The sequence below is a fragment of the Squalius cephalus genome, assembly GCF_949319135.1.
Source record: "Squalius cephalus genome assembly, chromosome: 21".
NCBI lineage: Eukaryota > Metazoa > Chordata > Actinopteri > Cypriniformes > Leuciscidae > Squalius > Squalius cephalus.
Window position 1 is genome coordinate 5,085,684 of NC_137142.1, and position 17,556 is coordinate 5,103,239.

A 17,556-nucleotide genomic window follows, 5' to 3' on the forward strand; every position below is an offset into this window, starting at 1 on the left:
ATATTAACATAGAAAGCATTTATTTGAAATTGTAATTCACAATATTACTGTTTTACTGTATTTTGATCAAATAAATGCAGCTTTGGTGAGCAGAAGAGACTTCTTTCAAAAACATAAAAAAAACTTTTGACCAGCAGTGTGTGTATTAACAGCATATGAGTTTTGAATGGCATGAGGGCGAGAAAATAATGAAGAAAAAAAATGCATGGGTGAACAATTCAGAGAAATAGACTTGGTCTTCTCTCACATATAATATAATAAAACCTTAATAATTAAGATAAAGTCACTTTAATATACACAGATGCAAACCTATATTGTTACAGTAACTTGGTACAATGCATAACTTAAGAATAAAATAATAAAATAAATGTTGGTCACAAATTCACGTATGACTTGCTACACAGAAATCCTTTCCAAGTCTTGCTCCTGGTGGATTCGGTGTTGATTTCAGTAGTTCATTGATCAGTTTCAGAGGTTTTGCTATCCGGTTTAAAGTTGCTTTGTCTCTGAGTGTGTCTTATCCTCATCAGTGGCTGCAGAAACACCAGTAACATGACTTAAATGAATATTCTGGATGAACCTAAGTTGCACTTTGTCATTAACCATGCACAGACAATAATTTAGATCCAATGACTACCTCATTAAAACCAGTAAAAATGGGCAGAAATGAACTTGCAATGAACAGCATGTTTGCCCCACAGACTTCCATAATAAGTGCAGAAGTCTCTTACATGATGTTGAGTTTGTCCGGGGCTGGGTCAGATTGAGCAGCAAACTGTGGAGTTCCTTCACTTCAGCCTTCAGCTCACTCAGGTCCTGACTCTGCTTCTGCTGGTCTTTCTGAAGTCTGTGAAGAGTCTTGAGATGTTCTTCTCTCTCTGGAGGTGCGACGCTTCTCCTTCTGTTGAAACAAAAACAACATACGTATGTTAGGCAGCCTTTCCAGGAACATCACTTGTCACAATACATGTAATAAAGATGGTAACACGAAAAATGCAACAATCTAAGCCCAGTAAGTTCCAGGATGTTCAATCTACCAACCTTGTGACATCTCTGGCATCTGCATACTGAGGTGAGATTGTCTCTCTTTGGATGTTCAGATATTTATCTAAAGTATCCTGCAGAGCATGCAAAGTTTCAGTTATTCTGCAATATAAGAAAAGACATTTAAAATATAACTTCCAGTAGTTGTTAACGTAGAAACCTTGATCTGTTCCGTAAGCTTCTTCATCTCTGCATGCTGATCTGGGTTAGTGGTGACATCATCATCAAATAATTCTCCAAGCGGGGCGCAATGGCGGTGGATGTGCTCGTTGTCATAGCAACGTCTCAGACAAGACATGGATTCCTCTATCTGCAGAATGATCGCTGCTTGTTGCATCACCGCATTGGCCAGCGCGTTGTCATAGACCCTGCAAACATAAGCGTTCAGCAAAAGGGTTAAAGGAATAGTGCTCCCAAAAATGAAAATTCTACCCAGGTCGTTTTCCGTACAATGAGAGTTCACAGTGAGCATATCCATCGTGCCCAAAATGCACAATAAACGTTAGGGCTGTTAATCGAACGTTTCATTACGAAATGATCTAGCATCAATTCTCTTAGCCAGCAATACAGAATTTGCAGATAGCTCAAAACATGGCACCAAAGATTACAAATTTTATTAGATTCAGGGGTGTGCAATCAATATATAAATATAACAATAATATGTGCCTATTTTACACAACCAGTTGTATTTGCACAAGAACTCTTTGAAAACTGCAAATCCTTTATCCCAATTGGGACATCCATAAAAAAAAAAAAAAAAAAAATTCTATCAAATCTCACATGAGATCATCAATTGTTTGAAGATTAGGGCCATCCCTAGGGTGGTGCAACTGGTGTGACCGCATGGGGCACCGTGCCAAATGGACAGAGGGGTGGCCCTGCACCGAATGCCCCCCTCATCCCCGGAAAACGATTGTGAATGGACCAACGGGAACATCCCTACTACCCAACCCTCCCGAACAGACCACTTCCAACTCCACCACTCAGAACGCAATCGCGAACAAAAACGAGGGGGACATCTCCAACCTTCCCGAATGGACGACTTCCATCTCCACCACTCAAAACGCAATCATGAACAAAAATGAGTGGGACATCTCCAACCTTCCCGAATGGACGACTTCCAACTCCACCACTCGGAACGCAATCATGAACAAAAACGAGGGGGACATCTCCAACCCTCCCGAATGGACCAATTCCAACTCCACCACTCAGAACGCAATCGCGAACAAAAACGAGGGGGACATCTCCAACCTTCCCGAACGGACGACTTCCATCTCCACCACTCAGAATGCAACCGTGAACAAAAACGAGGGGGACATCTCCAACCCTCCCGAATGGACCAATTCCAACTCCAGCACTCGGAAACGTAATCACAAACAAAAACGAGGGGGACATATCCAACCTTCCCGAACGGATGACTTCCATCTCCACCCCTCAAAACGCAATCATGAACAAAAACGAGGGGGACATCTCCAACCCTCCCGAACCGACGACTTCCATCTCCACCACTCAGAATGCAACCGCGAACAAAAACGAGGGGGACATCTCCAACCCTCCCGAATGGACCAATTCCAACTCCAGCACTCGGAAACGTAATCACAAACAAAAACGAGGGGGACATCTCCAACCTTCCCGAACGGACGACTTCCATCTCCACCACTCAAAACGCAATCGCAAACAAAAACGAGGGGGACATCTCCAACCTTCCCGAACGGATGACTTCCATCTCCACCACTCAGAATGCAACCACCAACACAAAACGAGGGGGACATCTCCAACCCTCCCGAGCGGACCACTTCCAACTCCCCCACTCCCACTTCACCCGGAAAACAATTGCGAACAAAACCGAGGGAGGCATACCCAACCCCCATCCACTTTCTCCTACCGACACCCCCTCCCAACCCCCCCGACCGGAAAGCGATTGTACACAGACTGAGGGGAACATCCCCATCCCCCAACCATCCCGAACAGAAAAATTGTCATTGACAATTTGACATCTTCTAGGTTGCTGCATCACAATCATGGTGTTTGAACAGATTAAAAGAGAATGCGCACTTTGACGAAAATGCGTCTTACATGAAAGTTTCAATGCATCTTAAAATATACAGTAGTGGCCAAAATTGATGTCAGGCCTAGGAAAATGTATATCTTCATCCTTTATTTAAAACATGAAATGCTTGTTTCATTTGTTGGCATTGATTCATATTGATATGTCGTTATCCGTTACACCCCTAACATGCATATCATAAAAGTACATGACTTATTAATACCTTTGGAAGGTGTCAGAAAGCAGAGCAATCAGTAAATTAACACAGAGAATAGCAGACAGGGCCAGAAATGTTCCGCAGAGAAGGTAGGCCATCACTGGGTCCACATCCACCATGGCATTAAACTCATACTCATCCACCAGGGTGATGCGGTACAGGCTGTAGAGCAGCTCAGGAACCGTCTTCATACTGGACACCTCAGCTAAACCTGAGAGCAATAGAGGAAACGTTTATGTCTCATGCATCATGTCTTTAACTATACTGTAAGTCTTTGTGACAGTACCTCCAAATATGATCCAGAAGGCACAGGCATATGGAATGTAGATCTCTATATAGAGAAAGAGGAAACGCAGCACGTCTCCTGCAATCTTCCCCAGCATGACAATGAAGGGACCCATAGCTCTAGAGAATAACATCAGCCATTTACCTGGAGTACAATCATGTGTCACGGTGTTGGCTAAGGCTAATAGAGTGCAAAGATCAGTTTTCAGAAGTGAAAATCATTAAAATCTCATCATTTACTCACCCTCATGTCCTTCGAAACCAGTATGGATTTCTTTCTTCTACAAAACCCAAAAGAAGATATTTTGACAAATGTCTTAATCTTTTTTGTTCATACAAATAAAGTCAATGGGGTTCTTCAAAATATATCCGTGTTCCTTCAGAACAAAGAAATGTATAGGTTTGGAACAACATGAGGGTGAGTAAATGGCACAATTGTCGTGTTTGGGGAACTATCCCTTTAATTGACACCATAGAGAAATTGTACTGTAATTTTTGACTCAATTACGTCTTTTGCAAAGTTTCATTCACTTTATAATAGTACACTACTCTTTGAAAGTTGAGACCCTAAGATATTATACTGTCTTTGAAAGAAATCACTTCTGCTCACCAAAGATGCACTTATTTGATACAGTAAAAACATAAATATAGTGAAATTTTATTACAATTTAAAATACCTGGTAATATATATATATTCCAGTGATCAAAGCTGAATTTTCAGCATCATTACTCCAGTCTTCAGTGTTACATGATCCTCAAGAATTCATTCAAATATGCTGATTTGCTGCTCAAGAAACATTTCTGATTATTATAATCAATGTTGAAAACAGTAAGTGCTGCTATTTTTTCTGCTATTTTTTTTTTTAAACCAAAGTTTTTTAATATTGTGATTTATCTTGGAGCTGGTTAATTTGGTTTATTTGGTCTTAGTCTTGACAGAGTTATTTTTGCAATCCCTATGGAAACAATGGGAAAAGGCTGGAAAAAGTGGCCAATTATTCCTTGAAAAGTGCAAATACTGCAGTAGCATTTAGAAGTGACTGAGTACATGGTGTGCAAACCGCCATGTCCTTATGTTTCTATGGTGACTGTAACACATATATTCCCATGGTTACCTAGCTCACAAAGAGATGGCCACCTGTGGAGTCTCAGAGAAACCTGAGATACGGCAGCACTGTTGTTCGGGTCACTGAGCAGGTGGTTCAGTTCGGCTTCAGGCGCTCTGTGTGCCGTAGCATCCAGGAGACCGTAAAGGTGTTGTCATTATATCTGAGGGCCTTGCTTTGCAGCACGAGTATCTATGGTAACTGCCACTGACCAGGTGTTCCTACAGAGCCGATATTCTCGAGTTTTTTCTCAGGTGACCACGATTATAGACGCTTCATGACCCCCCTTTAAAAAACTGTTTATTTTAGCATACATCCTTTAAAACACAATTGAGCAGTGGAGAATTTATGATTCAGCCATTTTGAAAATGAAAACCGTAATATTGTGAAATATTATTACAATTTAAAATAACTATTTTATGGTAATATATTTTAAAATGTAATTTATTGATGCAAAGTTGAATTTTCAGCATCATTACTCCAGTCTTCAGTGTCACATGATCCTTCAGAAATTATTCTAATATGATTTTCTGCTCAAGAATCATTTCTGATTATTATCAATGTTGAAAACAGTCTTTACTGTCACTTTTGAACAATTTAATAAAAGTATTAATTTCTTTCTTTCTTTCTTTCTTTCTTTCTTTCTTTCTTTCTTTCTTTCTTTCTTTCTTTCTTTCTTTCTTTCTTTCTTTCTTTCTTCTTTTAATTTTTACTTACCCCAAACTAGGATCATGTGACACTGAATATTGGAGTAATGATGCTGAAAATTCAGCTTTGATCACAGGAATAATTGACAAATTAAAATATATTCTATTAGAAAACATTTATTTTACATTGTAATAATATTTCACAATATTCATGCATTTTCATCAAATAAATGCAGCCTTATAGTGAGCAGAAGAGACTTCTTTCAAAAACATAAACAAATCCTAATTATTCCAAACTGTTGACCGGCAGTGTAGACTTAAATCATCCTGCATTTGTTTTGCATTTCAAACATTTCAAATTACATTTTCAGTTTTTCATTTCACTCCGCAAGGAAAGATATAGTATGGGTTATTTGATTTTTGGAAATCATAATCAGTTCCTCTAAAATCAAATATTCTTGACCTGCAAGATCCCAAAGTTACTTTCAAAATGGTAAATTACCTAAAAGCACGGACATGCTTCATTAGCCTTAACCACAGGAAAATAATGGACACTGCGAAGAGGCGAAGACTGTTCTGTCGAAGTGTGTCGGACACTAGGAATACGTCTGTCAAGTGGATGCCCAGAACGGCCAGCAGCAGCAAATACACGAGCCAATCAAAGATATTCCTGTGGGCGACACATCAGCATACTTAGTATATTCATTTTTTTGCACACTCTTTCACATTCTACATTGGCTTATTGTGAGTACATTACCAGGGGTCCTGAGTGTAGGTTCCTTTCAGGTTTCGAATATACTTAATTTGGCCTTCTAAGTAATTGCGTTCCTATATTACAAAGCAAAAAATATGAATTATTACAATTGTGTATTTTATTATTGTTTTTTATATATTGTTTATTACATGTTTTTTATTTTTTATTTTTATTTTTTATTTACTCATTGGTTCTTGCTGAAGCTCAAACGTGCTGCGTAACACGAGAATGAACCTCATTGGTTCTCGCACTCGGGCTTTTTTTTTTTTTACATTGTACAGACAAGGCAGTACAATTTTATCACAAAATGTGGACACACATAATGTTTAAGTTTTGCATTTACATTTTAAACGTTTGAATTGAGTGGTTAGGTTTAATCCAAGTTTTCTAAAGAGAAATGACTGCTTTATAATGATGTACAGATTTAACTTAACATTTTATTCACATACAAATATTGATCAACGCACATCAAATATGGTAAACGGAAGCTCAAATATGCTTGATGTGAAGGTGAGTAAATGACGACAGAATTTTCATTATAGGATGAAACAACCCTTTAAAATACATGCCAAAACATGGGATCCATTTAAACATCAAAACGTTTCTATTCAGATTGTGAGATAAGTCCATAAGCTTATGATATCCTTCATCTCTTGAATAAGAGCTGTATGGGTTTGTTATGTTACCTCAGGCCACATGGGGTGCGAGCAGCTCAAGTCCTCATTGATCTTCTGTACAGTCCAACACTGCCAGTGCTTCAGTTTCCTCCCAGATCTCACAATCTCCATCACTTCCCTGTACACCGCGGCCACCGTCAGCACCAGTGCCAAAACCACCAGCAACACACGCCACCAGTCCTGCCAACAGCAGTGCATGTACTGGATGAGTGTGTGTGTGTTTATAAGCAAGAAAGAGGAATATTCCAGTGCTCATACAGCTGTTTGCATTGCGTGTTCTACATAATGTTAAATATGCCCTGGAACATCAACACAGGAATAATAATAATAATAATAATAATAATAATAATAATTCGCTACATTTATATATCGCTTTTCTGGGTACTCAAAAGGCTTTACATGGAATGGGGAATCTCCTCAACCACCACCAATGTGCAGCATCACCTGGACCAGCTTATCGGTGGAGAGGAGACAGAGATGAAGCCAATCAGTATATGGGGATGATTAGGAGGCCATGATGGACAGAGGCCAAGGGGCAAATTTTGGCCAGGATGCCGGGGTTACACCCCTACTCTTTTTCCGAAGGACATCCTGGGATTTTTAATGACCACAGAGAGTCAGGACCTCGGTTTAACGTCTCATCCGAACGACGGAAAACTGTGTTCGTTTCATGGGGTCTATAGCCTACAGTAGAGACCATAAGTGATGTCCAGAGGGAATAATGATTTTAATGACCCTACAAGTTTGATTAAACCACCAAAATATGAGGGAAATATGTTATAGTTTTATTTTTAAAACACTAAACTTGGTTCGGGTCTTTTATCTGACAACATTTGTTTGGGGAAAAAAGCAACTGGTAAGCTACAGGTTTTATTTTACTGTAAAAAAAATAAAAATAAAAAAAAGTATGGAAAAGCAAAAAGCAAAAAGCTCACAGGAAAAGGCATACATTGACTATTTTTGCCAGCCTGGGCAGAAATTATGACCACACACTTTGGCGTGATTCATTGCGTTATCACAAATTAACTCCAAGCACAACTACACACTATGCTTACTAATATTCGAATAAAGGGTGAAGATGCAAATTTTCCTAGGCTGTCCATCAATTTTGTCACCTACTGTACATATCAAAATTACTGATCAATTAGGACTAGGTTACATTTTATTTCAGTGGTCCACTTTAGACATTCTACTTCTAGTAAATTTGCAACTACATGTCAACTTATACTACTAACCCGAACCCTAACCTAACAGTCTACTAATACTCTAATGAGATAAGTAGTTGCAATGTTACTTAAGAGTTAGTAGAATGTCTAAAGTGGACCATTGACTATAAACTGCAGTTAGTCTGACCTGAGGAAGATTGTAGCGATCTCCATCTGGACGAACTGACACAGATATGGCTACTGTTGTCCAGGACACGATAAATAGGAAGTTGAAAAGCAGGAGTATCCAGGCGCCCGTTCTGTAGGAAAACATTTAATGTGATGTGAATCACAGCCCGTGTTTCTCCATGCATCAGCGCTGGACTTTGATACGGTTTACCTGCCATACAAGTTCCATTTGACAGTGATGAGTTTGAGCACTACAGGGTGCATGATGAGGTCCAGTTTCCCTTCATTGACTATAAACTCCAGCTGTGGACAGAGACAGCTCTCATAACCCAATGCAGCAACACCTGTACCGGGGAACTTTGTATGAAATATGTTTAAAGATGTGTACCGGTGATGACGGATCAGAACCTTTTGGGTTTGTCTTGTCGGCCGGCTTTGGCTCCAGAAGATGAAGGTAGTAGAACTTTTGTCGGGCTATTCGGTCTTTCATAAGGAACTGATTCATTGCCAGATCAGCCTGTCGAGACCAAGATGATGATCACTGAGAAGTGTACTGAGAATAGTACAGCACTGTTCAAAAGTTTGGTTTTTTTGTAGGCTGCATTTATTTGATCAAAAATACAGTAATATTGTAAAATATGAACAAAGTTTCTATTTGAATATATTTTAAAATGTAATTTATTCCTGATCAAAGCTGAATTTTCAGCATCATTACTGCAGTATTCAGTGTCACATGATCCTTCAGAAATCATTCTAATATTTCTCATTATTATCAATGTTGAAACCAATTGCACTGCTTCATATTTTTGTGGAAGCCATGATTTTTTTTTTTTTTTTTTTTAGAATTCTGTGATAAATAGAAATTGAAATTGTTTTAAAAGTGTTTTAGAATTATTGACTGTCACTTTTAATCAGTTTAATGAATCTTTGCTGAATAAAAGTATTAATTTTGTTTGAATAAAATCGTACTGACCCCAAATGCAGTAGTGTATTTTTTACTATGTAATTATCAAACTAATCGTTTAGGGTTCAAAAACAGGAATGTGAAGCTTGCTTTTTTTATAAGCATAAATAATACATTTAAAATAATGTAAAATTATTCACTTATGTGAGTTATATTTCAATTATTATACTAAAAACAGTCATCTTATGTAATGTTATTTTTTTTTAATGAGGTATGAACTGAATTTTCTTCACTAGACTTCATTATGCCACATGATTGCAATCTCCAGATAAACCTTGCAAAAACTGTTACACTTGCGTCTCCTCTAGTATTGCATTACTTTGGTATTTCCAAAAATGTAGTAGCAATACTTGTATTGAATCCATCTTGGATTAATGGCCTTTTCTAGTATTTCTTTCATTCGACGGTCACTTTGGAAGCATCTACTAATCTACGAATGTTGATTATCTTGTACTATAACCATAACAGTGTTTGAGTACTCACCACAGGACTCATTTTAGTGATCATGGCAGTAATGCAGAGCTGTCCGTCTGAGTCCTGCACTCCAGCATCAGCTCCAAACCCCAGCAGCAAACGTGCCGTCTCACTCCGATCTGTACGTAACAAGAACTCTCATCATACCCAGGGATGCAGACGTCAAAACAGAAGAGACTTCTTCGACTGCAGTCATCAGGTTTGTCCACTGTTAGAGCTTGAGGACATGCATTAGGTCTGACCTCGTGGCTTGTCTAGTCAAAAGGTCAGGTGTTTGAGCCCCACTCGGGCCTATCTGTACATGTGAACTGCTAATAAAAGCCTTACCGAAGATTGCAGCCAGCTGTAGAGGCGTCCTCTCTTTATAGTCTCGAACAGCGATGTCCGCCCCGTGCTGCAGCAACATCCTAACTCCGCCAACGGCATCATTCTTAGCAGCAAAGTGCAGCGGAGTCTGCTTGTGTTTCAGTGTGCGAGCTTCAATGTCCGCTGCCGTTACAGTGAACAATTCAGAGACAACATACACGTTACCGTACAAAAGTTATGATTTATTTAATTATTTAATTCATTTTTGAGATAAGTCTCACCAAAGCTGCATTTATTTGATCAAAAATACCGTAAAAACAGTAACATTTGAAGTAACAGTGAAATTCTGATGTTAAAAATGTAATTTATTACTGTGGTCAAAGCTGAATTTTTCCTTCAGATATCATTCTAATATGATAATTCGATGCTCAGAAAACATTTCTGATTATTATCAATGTTGAAAACAGTCGTGATGCTTCATAATTTTGCGGAAAACACATTTTCCAGGACATTGCAAAAGAACAGCATTTATTTTGAATGCATTTATCATAAATGTCTTTGCTGTCACTTTTGAACAATTTCATGTGAACCTGCTGAATAAAGGTATTAGTTTCTTCAACAACAACAACAACAACAAAACTTTTCAATACAGTATATATGTGGCTTATCTTTTAATGGCTTATCTAAGTTCATTTTCCTTTCAAATCCCTATATGTTATGGCCAATTTATTTAAAAATCACAATTTTATCTTAAACTCCTGATAGACAAATTGTGGATTGTGGTGAGTCCTGATATCACACACCTCCTCTTTCTAACAGGAAGCGCATCATCTCCTCATAATCCAGAGCGGCCGCCACATGAAGAGGCGTCACTCCAAAGGCATCGGCCCTCTGAAAATCAGCCCCTCTTTCCAGGAAAAACCGCATCACGTCCACGTTCCACGCCCGAGATATCTACCAGAAACACAAACATCTGTGAATGCTTTACAGCTGTTTATAGGCAAGGCGTGACATATACTCTCAATATTTCAATTCCAAGCATGAGCTGAACATTTACATCACAGAATGATCATTTATGGCATATACATCTTACATAAGGAGTCAAACATTAACCTCATGCAGGGCCGTTTGCCCGTATTTGTCTGCTGAGTTTGGGTCGGCTCCATGTGTGAGGACATCATTCAGCAACTGCAGGTCCACCTACAGCAAAAATCAATATCACTGTGTGACACGGACAAATATGACACCACGTCTCCCGAAATTCACCAACGTGGAGCATTTGCTTCGTGTTACCTCATCTGTGTCTTTATTGCTGGCCGCCAGATCTCGAAAGTGATCCAGAAGCCTTTTATTCAGCTGGATCTTCATATTCTTCAGGCCATCTACAGCGTCTTCATCTGTTGCCAGACCCTTGTACTTGTTGCCTACATATTCCTCTAAAAAGACACAATCAGATTTAGGATTGATATTACGCCGAAAACAAAAGTACCATAGGTATTTATTTTATTTATTATAAAAAAAAAAAAAATAATTGTTCCATGAAAAAATTGTGACATGTTCCATGGTATTACCTTGGACATATATTGTAATATATATATATATATATATATATATATATATATATATATTGTAATATATATATATATATATATATAATAGTTATTTTTTTATTATTATTCTTATGTTTAAAATAATTATTAATCAAGATGTTTTTATGCTTTGTGCATCAAATCATCATATTAGAGTGATTTCTGAAGGATCATGTGACACTGATGACTGGAGTAATGATGCTGAAAATTCAATTTTGAATCACAGGAATAAATTAAATTAAAATGTATTAAAATAGAAAACATTTATTTTAAACTGTAATAATATTTCACAATATTACTGGTTTTACTGTATTTTTGATCAAATAAATGCAGCCTTGGTGAGCAGAAGAAACTTTACGTAATTATTCCAAATTCTTGATCGATAGTGTAATTTTTTTAATGTATGTGTGTTATGATAATGCCATGGTTTTCTTTGATGTAAAAAGATATATAGCACTCATACATATAATATAAAATACTATACTGTGGTATTTGAAAATGATAATACTTCATGGAATGCCACAAAGAACCATGGTACATTAATTCAGCAAATGGTATTTCAAAGTACAACATTATTACATTCTGATACATCAATGCACACATACAGTACAACTACAGTAGCTTTTTCTAAGGGTAATCGTAATCAAACAAATGTTCCACCATTATTAAAGTTTGCATTATCACAACCCTCTTCAAAACCACATTATACAAAGCAGGTAAAAAGTTAGAAAACCCTTTATATATATATATATATATATATATATATATATATATATATATATATATATATATATATATATATATATATATTAGAGAGAGAGAGAGAGAGAGAGAGAGAGAGAGAGAGAGAGAGAGAGAGAGAGTATATTTACTGTAAATACCTGTGTGTTTCTTCCTCACAGGCCTGCGGGCAGCATGTTTCCAGCGGCCTCTTGTATAGGACGCCAGGTGAGCGACTGACCGTCCCACATCTTTAACTGAGGTCACGGAGACCGGAGGAGCAAAGATTGGCTACAGACAAAGATACAAAAATCAGAAGTAAAGTAAAAATACATCACCAGATAACACGAGAGTTTATAATGTGAGTTGTGCTGAACTCAACAGTTCAGGAGATGGGATATAATAATATGTCTGTTTCCTCACCTGACTGGAGACTCCATCAGTCAGTTCAAGCTCAATGTTATCAGGCTCATCTTGAGCAAATCTCTTCATTCTTCTCCTGTGTTCAGCCGAGAACACCTGAGGATCTCCTTAAGATGCTAAGAGTGAAGTCACGGCCCCGAACATGAGCTCAGCAGAAGTGTAATGGAAGCAGGACAGCAGAAAATGCGCAGCTTCAGGTCAGTTACCCAGCATATCTCTCTTGACGTCTTTAATAACAGGCTGTGTTTGTCTTCACATGATTTGCTTCTCAGTTACCAATACCGTGAGTCGTAAAGCACATGTGTGTTAGACACTCAGTTACACCCTGCCTGTAATAAATCTTGATGAACTAACATTTATCTCATAATGTTTAACTTGAGGTCGCAGGGCAACACAAGCACAAGCTCAAGCACAAGCACAGGATTATGTTTATGGCACCAGTACTGAGTGTCCTGTTTTAACAGATAATGACCATCAAGGGCATCTAATCACCATACACCAGATAACACACAGGGAGGCTTGTTTGGACACTCTACATTAGGGTTTGGATTTGGATTTGGACCACTCTACATTGCCAGCAACTACATTACAATTGATTTCAATACTTTGTTGTTAGCATGTCGCTAAGCTAACCAAACAGAACTCTAGTGAGCATACAATTACGAAGTATAGACAGATATTAGGTAAAATAGTCCATTTTAGGTAGTCTAAACTATTTATTTTCAAGCATATGTATCATTCAGCCTCGGCCTGTAGTGTTTAAAGGCCCTGGTGTTCAGTTTCTCTGTGGCCCCGTCGGTTCGGTTCATAATCCGGCCCTGCTGACGCTCATGAGGAGAGAACAATAGTGAAACACTGGAGCGGTAAATGACTGACATGCCAGGAATGCGATGACATCATGCATTGACAGATGTCAAATTACATCAGCAATGGAAGATTGAATGCAAATAGACAAAAATAGTAACAAACGTACAATGAAAACAGGTGGACGTGTTATGTTCATTTCATATCATGCCAATATAGTGAAACATTTTCAATTTTAAAAAGAATCATAATACAACTGAATCTTGGTCAGAGCTCAAAAATATAAATAAATAAGTAAAAATATAAAATAATAGTGTCCCTAGTGTCTTGAAGAACCTAATACACATCGATTTTTTTTTCAATTCACTTTTATTCAGCACAACTGTTTTCAACATTGATCATAATCAGAAAATGTTTCTTGAGTATCAAATCATCATATTAGAATGATTTATGAAGGATCATGTGACGCTGAAGACTGGAGTAATGATGCAGAAAATTTAGATTGATCACAGGAATAAATTACATTTTAAAACATATTAAAATAGGAAAGTGTTTTAATTGGTAGACTGCTTATGATATAATTGAAACTGTCACTGTTGTTTATGTTGATTATGCTTATTTATTTATTTACCTTGTTTATATGTATATGTATGTGTGTATGTATTACAATATACAATTGTATATTTTGTTGTGTATTTATTATTGTCTATTCTGATAACTTGGTGGTGTAATATTTTCATTATTGTTTGTGTTTGTTTTTTGTTTGTTGATGTACTGTTAATAGTAATTTTGTTTTGTTTTTATTATGTTATGATTGTGTTACGTAGTATGCTATACGACCCCTCGAAAACAAGATGGTACATCTCTCTCCATTAATCCTAATAATAATAAAGAATAATTGTAATAATATTTCACGTTATTATTGTTTTTACCATTTTATTTTGGCCTTGTTCAGCATAAAAGACTTCTTTAAGAATCTTAAAAAGTCTTGCCGACCCCAAACCGTTGTACGATAGTGTATACCACTGCTAGATTTTGAATGTTAGATTGGATCAGGTTAGCATAACAATCAAAGCTGGACTGGGGAAAAGTTTCATTGTGGTTATTGAGTGTAGTCAGAAATACAGCAACACTCCCATTAGCAAATTAAATATGTTGGAATTTAATGACTTAAAAAAAAAAAAGAAGAAAAAAAAAAAAACAAGACTCAGGATTTCATTCAAACATTTTAATAACACTAGAATTTTATTCCATCGCACCTAAAATATTTGTGGTTACCACAACTACCATTGAATGTCAGCAGCATTTCATGATATGTACCTCACAACAGTGATAATGATTTAACAGTGTCCTGCAAGGTTTCCCATTGGTTCCATTCCCTGAGTTTCTGAGCGTATCCAAATCAAGTCTTCATCCGAACCAGTGGTTTCCCATACATTCCCTGTTCCACTCCACACGACAGATCCAGCACCAGTCAAACCTGCACTGTGGACGCGGACACACCATGTGCATACAGCCACCTGAGGAAGATCATGACAACACACCATTATCTGCACTGAAGGAGATAACAGCGTCATTATGACACACTCTTCAAGTGTAAAGATAAAAACAAAGATAACCAACCTAGTTTTAAAATGTGAAACCATATTCAGTATATAATGCAAAACATTTCATACAATAATATGCTCACATGACCATATATATATGATCATTTATATTTCTGGCATTAACTAAACGCAATTTGCTGAATTAACCATTTGTGTATGTATTTATATACGCTCACCGGCCACTTTATTAGGTACACCTGTTCAACTGCCAGTTAACACAGATATCTTATCAGCCAATCACCATGACAACAACTCAATTCATTTAGGCATGTTGACACGGTCGAGACGATCTGCTGAAGTTCAGCATCAGAATGAGGAAGAAAGGGGATTTAAGTGACTTTGAACGTGGGATGGTTGTTGGTACCAGACGGGCAGGTCTGAGTGTTTCAGAAACTGATGATCTACTGGGATTTTCACACACAACCATCTCTAGGGTTAACAGACAATGATCAGTAAAAGAAAATATCCAGTTCTGTGGGAGAAAATGCCTTGTTGATGTCAGAGGTCAGAGGAGAACGGCCAGACTGGTTCAAGCTTACAGAAAGGCAACAGTAACTCAAATAAGCGCTCATATCTCAACCGAGGTCTGGAGAAGAGCATCTCTGAACACACAACACGTTCAACCTTGAAACAGAAGAGCTACAGCAGCAGAAGAAGCACACCTGTGACACTCCTGTCAGATGAGAACAGCAAACTGATACTACAATTCACACAGACTCATATAAGATTGGAGAAATGTTGCCTGATCGGATGAGTCTCGATTTCTGCTGCAACATTCAGATGGTCGGGTCAGAATTTGGTGTAAGCGACATACAAGCATGAATCCATCCTGCCTCGTATCAGCGGTTCAGGCTGCTGGGGGTGTAATGGTATTTTCTTGGCACACTTTGGGCCCATTAGTACCAATTGAGCTTTGTTTAAACACCACAGCACACCTGAGGATTGTTACTGATCATGTCCATCTCTTTATAACCACAGTGTACAGTCTTCTGATGACTTCCAGCAGGATAACGCACATGTCACAAAGCTCAAATCATCTCAAACTGGTTTCTTGAACATGTTCACTAAACTCAAATGGCCTCCACAGTCACCAGATCTCCATCCAGTAGAGCAGCTTTGGGATGTGGAGGAACGGGAGACTCACATCATGGATGTGCAGCGATAAATCTGCAGCAACTGTGTGATGCGATCAGGACAATATGGACCAAAATCTCTGAGGAATGTTTCCTGCACCTTGTTGAATCTGTGCCATGAAGAATTAAGGCAGTTCTGAAGTGAAGAGGGGGTCCAACACGGTACTAGCAAGGTGTACCTAATGAAGTGGCTGGTGAGTGTGTATTAAAAATTCCATTGTGAGATACAGTATTTCATGCAGTGTGCTCTGTGTACTGCACATTGTGGATAATAATTTAGATTAGGGCTCTTTAAGAGCGGGTTTGCGACCCCTAGGTGTCTATAGCGGTACTGCAGGTGGTTCACAAATTATTGTTTGATTTCAAAAGAAATTAAAATCTATGTGAAAAAAAAAAAAAAAAAAAAAAAAAATTAAAATTTTTTTCTTCCATATAAAACTTCCATATTAAAATGCATAATGTAAAATGAAAATGCTTATTTTTATCAATAATGGGTGATAGACGTACAGTTTCTTACAATAGCATGCACTGTATAATGGTCCTAGATCTCATCATTTTCACGACTCACAAGTTTTTGTTGACAGCAAGTTTTTTTTTTTCTTGGAAAGATTAGCTAAACAATCAGAATGTTGTTAAACAACAGTCCGAACCACTGAACACACTGCACTTCTATCCCTCACAGCCTCGTATTCAGTCCTGTCAGAAATGAAATATGACACTACCCTGTGCATTAGCAGTTTATAAACTGTAGTCTGATACTGATTACAAATTACATGACAGAAATTATAATTGGAAACAATCTATTACATTACACATTTTAGAATCCATTTAATGCTGACTTTAATGTTTGGAATCTGATTCCGTTATCCAGATTACATATAATCAGTGACTACCCAGCACTGTAAGCAGTCAATACTAGTAATAGTAAGAGCAGTATGGTAGGACTGTATTCTGAAAAGCCCCTGAGAAACTAGAGAAAGGTAAAAGGTCCCATCCGTACCGTTCTTTTCCACGGGAACTTGGCATTTGGGACAGGGGTGAGTGGTTTGGGCTATAGTGTCCTGTGAGGCCTGATCCCAGCGGGCAAGACGAGCCGCTTCTTCATCTACAACATAACCCTGAAACACACACACACACACACATGTCTGGTTCACTATCTTTGTGGGGACTCTCCATAGCCGTAATGGTTTTTATACTGTACACACTGTATATTCTATCTCCTTACACTAACCCTACCCCTAAACCTACCCATCACACAAAACTTTCTGCAATTTTACATTTCCAAAAAAATATAATTTAGTTTGTTTATTAACCCATTCCCCTCATGGCTGGTCCCCACAATGGAGGTGATCTCAAGTTTTACTATCCTTGTGGGGACATTTGGTTCCCACAATGTAATATAAACCAAACGCACACACACACACA

The 17,556-nt window shown here is 37.9% G+C and overlaps 2 protein-coding genes across 3 annotated transcripts in view; both read right to left on the reverse strand.

Annotated features, from left to right (window-relative positions):
• Window positions 1-274: 274 nt before the first annotated feature.
• Window positions 275-12,938, reverse strand: LOC307149690 (uncharacterized protein). Its single transcript, XM_079856197.1, has 19 exons — window positions 12,588-12,938; window positions 12,326-12,455; window positions 11,149-11,291; window positions 10,969-11,055; window positions 10,659-10,809; window positions 9,877-10,038; window positions 9,559-9,668; window positions 8,500-8,628; window positions 8,323-8,414; window positions 8,131-8,242; window positions 6,787-6,957; window positions 6,104-6,174; window positions 5,849-6,016; window positions 3,595-3,713; window positions 3,315-3,519; window positions 1,205-1,412; window positions 1,042-1,118; window positions 732-901; window positions 275-533 (listed from the first exon to the last, which is right to left on the reverse strand). Exons 1-19 carry the CDS (start codon window positions 12,654-12,656, stop codon window positions 490-492), a joined length of 2,418 nt encoding a protein of 805 aa, XP_079712323.1. The 5' UTR covers window positions 12,657-12,938; the 3' UTR covers window positions 275-489.
• A 1,221-nt stretch (window positions 12,939-14,159) lies between these two features.
• The window catches only part of prkn (parkin RBR E3 ubiquitin protein ligase), a 187,231-nt gene continuing 183,834 nt past the window's right edge, over window positions 14,160-17,556 (reverse strand). Inside the window, exons 11-12 of one of the 2 annotated variants that reach the window (XM_079855032.1) lie at window positions 17,132-17,249; window positions 14,160-14,911 (exon numbers count right to left, since the gene is read on the reverse strand). In XM_079855032.1, coding sequence (XP_079711158.1) covers window positions 14,802-14,911; window positions 17,132-17,249 — 228 coding nt within the window. In that variant the 3' untranslated portion in view covers window positions 14,160-14,801. The remainder of the gene's footprint in view (window positions 14,912-17,131; window positions 17,250-17,556) is intronic. The other variant, XM_079855031.1, reaches the window with a different exon arrangement.

Excerpts from the sequence above, each read along its gene's own strand:
- LOC307149690 (XM_079856197.1), bottom strand. The coding sequence starts at position 12,656 with ATGAAGAGATTTGCTCAAGATGAGCCTGATAACATTGAGCTTGAACTG. Across the intron at positions 6,017-6,103 it reads ACCTACACTCAGGACCCCTG|GAATATCTTTGATTGGCTCG; the intron begins GTAATGTACTCA and ends TGTCGCCCACAG. Across the intron at positions 902-1,041 it reads GATGCCAGAGATGTCACAAG|AAGGAGAAGCGTCGCACCTC; the intron begins GTTGGTAGATTG and ends TTGTTTCAACAG.